At 39.2% G+C, this 5,327-nt stretch overlaps 1 protein-coding gene across 1 annotated transcript; it reads right to left on the bottom strand.

The window, feature by feature from the left end:
• Positions 1-584: 584 nt before the first annotated feature.
• On the bottom strand, positions 585-3,320 carry LOC115919761 (slit homolog 1 protein-like). The gene is made up of 2 exons (XM_030973915.1): positions 1,332-3,320; positions 585-1,103 (listed from the first exon to the last, which is right to left on the bottom strand). Exons 1-2 carry the CDS (start codon positions 3,318-3,320, stop codon positions 585-587), a joined length of 2,508 nt encoding a protein of 835 aa, XP_030829775.1.
• Between the last annotated feature and the right edge of the window lie 2,007 nt (positions 3,321-5,327).

The following is a 5,327-nucleotide window of genomic DNA, read 5'->3' on the forward strand; positions in this document are numbered from 1 at the left end:
CATAATTTCAAACCCAATTTCGAAATTAGGTAACTTTATGTTTCTCTTTCCATTGGTGATGTCAAAATATCGAAATCTTACCGATATTTAGAGATATGGAACTTTCTGCGAGTGAAGGTCACGCGCGAACTATGGTCACACCCCGTACCATACGTATGTACAATCCACGAAAAGGTTGAGTTTTCGCAAATATGAGAAAATAATTGCAAGCTTTCTCGTTTTTTAAAGTAACTTTGGAAGTATATCGCCGTAGAAATGTCACCCGAGAAGGGTTGCTCTTCAAATGCCCTCATATTAAAAATATCACAATAAATAGCTGAAGTGTTTGGACAAGTTAACCTGCCATGCTATATATTTTTGAAGTTCCATACACACACACGTCTGTGTTCATGGTATTCATTGCTAAAGACTTTTAGCACAACTGTTCGATTTTCTTATCATTTGCATGATTTCAAAACATCACAGTATACACCAATTCTGTGTGTTACCTTGTATAACAATAATCAACCTTTCCTAATCATGCTAATTGCTTCCGGACAGTTTAAATCACACTGTAATCTTAGGACCAGAACTCAAACTTCTTTTTAAACGGGTATAACATTGTTCATTTGCCGATTTGATCTCATGCTCTTCTGAACCTTTGCCCAGAAGACCTCCTGACCTTCTTCATCCTCTGTCCACAACAAATAAGGCTTGTTCCGGCTCAGCAAGAGCCTAACAAGGTACGGTAGATGGTCATCATCGATGTCTTCAAGGAAAACCAGGATGACCTTCTCCAACTTGGTGTCATTCATGTGCTCCACTGCCATACGGAGCTTGGTCATGTACCAGGCATCATCCACAGACGGGTTGCTTAGCAACAATATTGTCTTGTGGCTGTTTTCGATGACGTCGTATATGGCGTTCAAGTAAAATAATCCTGGATGAAGATCGGCATCACCAAATATGACGTGCTCCAGATGAGGCATCCTCTGCTCCAGAAAAGGTTTCATGCAGTCATTTACCCACCACTCATCTCCTTCATGGAACATGAGGTTGAGTTGAAATTCATAGTCGTCCGGAGTTTGATCTTCAGTGATCTCATGGTAACCAACGATGGCCAACTTGAGGAGATACAACTTATAATTTATCCACCATCGGTTCAGATACACGAGTATACCGATGGTTAAAACTAAGATCGGCGCAAAACATGCGGAAACGATAATCATGGCATTGATTCCACAATATTCATTCGGATGGAACGACCAAATTATTTGATTGACCAACACTTTTAAGGAACTGCGAGAACAACGGGTTTGGTTTTCTGGAGCAAAATGTATTTTTCCTTCAACCTCGTTCAACCATTGTCTGAACCAGGCGAGTTGGCAATCGCATGTTAAGGGATTGTTTGCGATATTGAGTCTAATCAAACTTGACGGCATTAAAGTATAGGAGGCTACGGTCGAAATTTGATTATTTTGCAAGTACAACTCCTTAAGTTCATTTGTGCCCATAAACAGCTCTTGCTCAATGAACGCAATCGAATTGTACTGCAGCTGCAACACCTGTAATTTGTGCAAACCTTGAAAAGCGTCCCTCGGAACGCTGGTTAGTTCATTGTCTTGCAGACTAAGCTGAAGCAGGGTCGTTAAGTTTGCAAATGTTCCTGAGGCAACTTGTCGAATATGACAATATGTTAAGTCTAGCTCAACAAGACTTCCAAGTGAGGTGAATATGCCAGGAAGAGCGTGTAGGGTAGCTAAGGAGTTTCGCCGTAGTTTAAGGGTCCGCAAGGAGACCAAGCCTGAGAACAACGATGTCCCTGTCTGTTTATCAACTAAATCCTCAGCTTTGAGATGGGATCCCGACATATTGAGAACCCTTAGCGCAGATGTGGTCGTAAACTGGTCAATTGATAAAATTTCCAACCGGTTATATGAGATATCCAGATTAGATAGATTTTGCATATTTCTAAACAAGCCTTTCATGGTAAATTTTCCCACATCCGCCATGACGAGGAATTCCAAGGAACCGACTGTAGTGAGTGCGTCCTCTGACATCCGAAAACGATTTTCATTGCCAGAAACATCAAGTTTTTTCAAGTTTGCCAAGCCAGTGAAGGTGTAATTATTAATGAAACCCATATTGTTTCTGTTTAGAACAAGAGTCTGAAGATTAGTTGCCTTCCATGGTCCAAACGCGATGCGACCGATGCCACTTTGATCTATCATCAGGGTACGGAGAAACCAGGATCCGTCAAACCATTGGGGATCCAATATCGCGAGGTTATTACGTGACAAATCAATTTTCTGGAGATTCGTTGCGCAAGCAAACGAGGCGCGGGGAAGTGACTTTATTTTATTCCAAGACAAACTGAGGTCTAACAGTGAATGTAAACCACAAAATGATTCATTGTTGATGCTTGAAATACGATTCCCTTGAAAGTTCAGGACCTGTAGTTTTTCAAATCCACGCAGAGCATACCTTGGAATGTCTTGTAAGATGTTTAGATTTAAATAAAGTTCTTTAATCAGTGGCACATTTGCTTTTTGCATCGACGATATGTTCGCTGGACGAATGTACTTAATGCCTGAAGAATCAATCACAAGTCTGTCGATTTTAACATGGCACATGAAATGCTCGACGTCGAAAGTCGCTAAGTTGATTTTGTTCATGTTCAGAATACCTAATTTGGGCAAATATCGAAAAGCCTTAGGTTGAAGGAACGACACGTGGTTATCATTTATATTGAACTTATTGACAAAGCAATTTCTCCAAGGTAAAAAGTCATTCTCATTTATAGTTGTAAGTTTGTTGAAGGATAGATTAACTGCCGACATATTCCGCCAACCATTTAAGTTTCGACACTTTTGAGCACTCACCAAAGTGCTAGAGATTTCACTGATCAGGTTGTGTGATAGATTTATTATAACTAAATGAGCATTCTTCTGAAGATAATAGATGGGTAAAAAGGTAATTAGGTTATGATCTAATTTCAAGACCTGCAATTGTGGTAGAGGTTCGAATGTTCCACCTTCAATTAAAGCTATGATGTTATAACCAGCTTCCAATGTTGTGACACGGTTGTAATAAATGAAAGACCTGTTTCCAAGTTTTGTTATTTGGTTATGATGGATGAATAAGAGCAGCAGGTCGTGCGGAAGGTCTTGGGGTACTGAGGTTAGATTGAGACGAGTGCACTTAGCGACGTGAGGAGGCTTGACTGGGCAGCTATAGTTTGGCTGCGGTGTACGGAGAGGGATATCCACTCTTACATTCTGCACGATACCTCCCAAAAATATTACTATCAAGAACAAAAGTGTTCGCGTCAAGGAATCCATCGTGAGATAAACCATTATGATCGTTCTCCACAAGTTCACTGAGCTGTTTGTTAAAATCAAATTAGTGATAACACTTATTTCCAATGCTTGGTTTCTTGAATAGACGCGGTACTCCAGGCGCTAGTTGTGGCAATATCTTCGCAAGCACGTTAGTCATATCAAAACTAAAATGAATCAGCAAAGTCAACTACTTTATATGCTTATCAAAATGATCTATTGTATATCAACGTCAATCAAATTATACCAAAAGTGCAGTTCGAGTTTTTGTATTCGTGAGGCAAATAGGTTTTTTTTATTACGAATAAATACCATTGCTGGCTTAACGACAGTATCTACAGCTCATTCAGACCAGTAATTTAAGTGATTTAGTTCTAATCAGCTCGTCATTAATTGGTTTCGCAATGGAAATAGAAAGGGTTATAGAACAATCATGACCACTAATCAGGTCAAGTCATTGGATCATCTTATTATGTTCTCCTTTTTGGGGGCTGTTACTTTCTCTTACTTTCTCAGTTCCTTTTTTGCTGAAGTATCAATAAAGTGATGTATAGTAGATAGTTTATTCTTTCACACTTAATGTTGGAATATACAAGAGGCATGGATTTAAGTTCACAAGCACTTTTTATGACCTGATGAGAATAAATCGAAAGCGCTTGTTCAGTTCAATCCATGCCTTTTGTATATTCCATCAAGCGTTGTAAACTGAATTTGTTTTACTATTTTCACTCTGCATCTCGTTTCTCTTAGCAATTCCAATACACACACACACACACACACACCACACACGCACAGACAAACATACAGACAAACACACACGTACGTAAATCTAAACCATGATACATGTACATTTTTTAAATACATCCACGTACAACATACTGTACATGATTGAATATACACACCAATCGACCATATGTTATTGTATTTTTTTATTTGAGAAACGCTTAGTTGAAATGTAATTTGCATTTGCAAATGCAACTTTCAGATTATGACCAGAAAAGCCAAATTGACAGCGAAGAAACCATAGTGACCATTACATAAGGTAAAGACAAAAATGCACATAATCAGCATTTCCTCTTTTTAGGGGTACCTACAAGTATCAAAAACATGTTTACCATACTTGTAAAAGTAAAAGACCAGGGGGTGTTTCACAAAGATCCTAAGTTGAACTTATCTCTAAGTTGGACTTAAAAATTATGGAGAGCCATAATGGAAAATATGAATGATTTGAATCAACATTTTATGCCTTTTAAAATATCTTTTACAAATTATTGCAAAGCTGCTAACAGCATTCCATATTTGTTAAATCCAACTTAGAGATAAGTTCGACTTAGGATCTTCGTGAAACACCCCCAAAGATTATTGTGAAAGATGTATCTTATTATATACATTTCACAAACAGTCCAGCTAAATTAAGTCTCAGATTATTAACACAAAATGTTCGCAGAACTATGCTGTCACGAATCACTCATATAATAAATGTATATCTAAATGACGTACGGCGTGAGATTCAAAGGAAGCTAAGCCGTCAAACCAAACTTAGACCGACGGCTTTAGGTCCTCTCCGAGGGACCTGGTAATGAGGTTTAATGCCTTACCAAAGGGGAATAGACTTAGTTTCGAACCCGGGTCACCGGATTACGAGACCACTGAGCTATCGCGATCAGATACACTCAAATCTTAGATGTGAAACCTCAGTCATACCAAGGAGATCGACACCAGACCGGAACCAGAACGAATAGAGACCGAACAAGACATTACATTACCCCTAATGGAAAAGAATCGGTATATGTAGAGATGGTTTGGAGGAGGGGGTTGGGTGGGAAGGAGGAGGGAGCTGAGGTATTGCGTATGGGATACAGCAGCTTAATAATGATAATAATAATGATAATGATAAAAATAATAATAGTGGATTCACTTAAAGTGCTCATGCCTCCTTGCCATTTCGGGGTGACGAATCAGCCAGCCGGCGAATAATGGGGGGGGGGGGGGGGGAGTGGGTAAGGAGCA

Source organism: Strongylocentrotus purpuratus, unplaced genomic scaffold (assembly GCF_000002235.5).
Source record: "Strongylocentrotus purpuratus isolate Spur 01 unplaced genomic scaffold, Spur_5.0 spur5_contig_866, whole genome shotgun sequence".
NCBI classification, from domain to species: Eukaryota; Metazoa; Echinodermata; class Echinoidea; order Camarodonta; family Strongylocentrotidae; genus Strongylocentrotus; species Strongylocentrotus purpuratus.

Coding starts and splice junctions, on each gene's coding strand:
- LOC115919761 (XM_030973915.1), bottom strand. CDS start 3,320: ATGGATTCCTTGACGCGAACACTTTTGTTCTTGATAGTAATATTTTTG. Junction 1,104..1,331: donor TCAGACAATGGTTGAACGAG/GTTGAAGGAAAA, acceptor TATCTCCTCAAG/TTGGCCATCGTTGGTTACCA.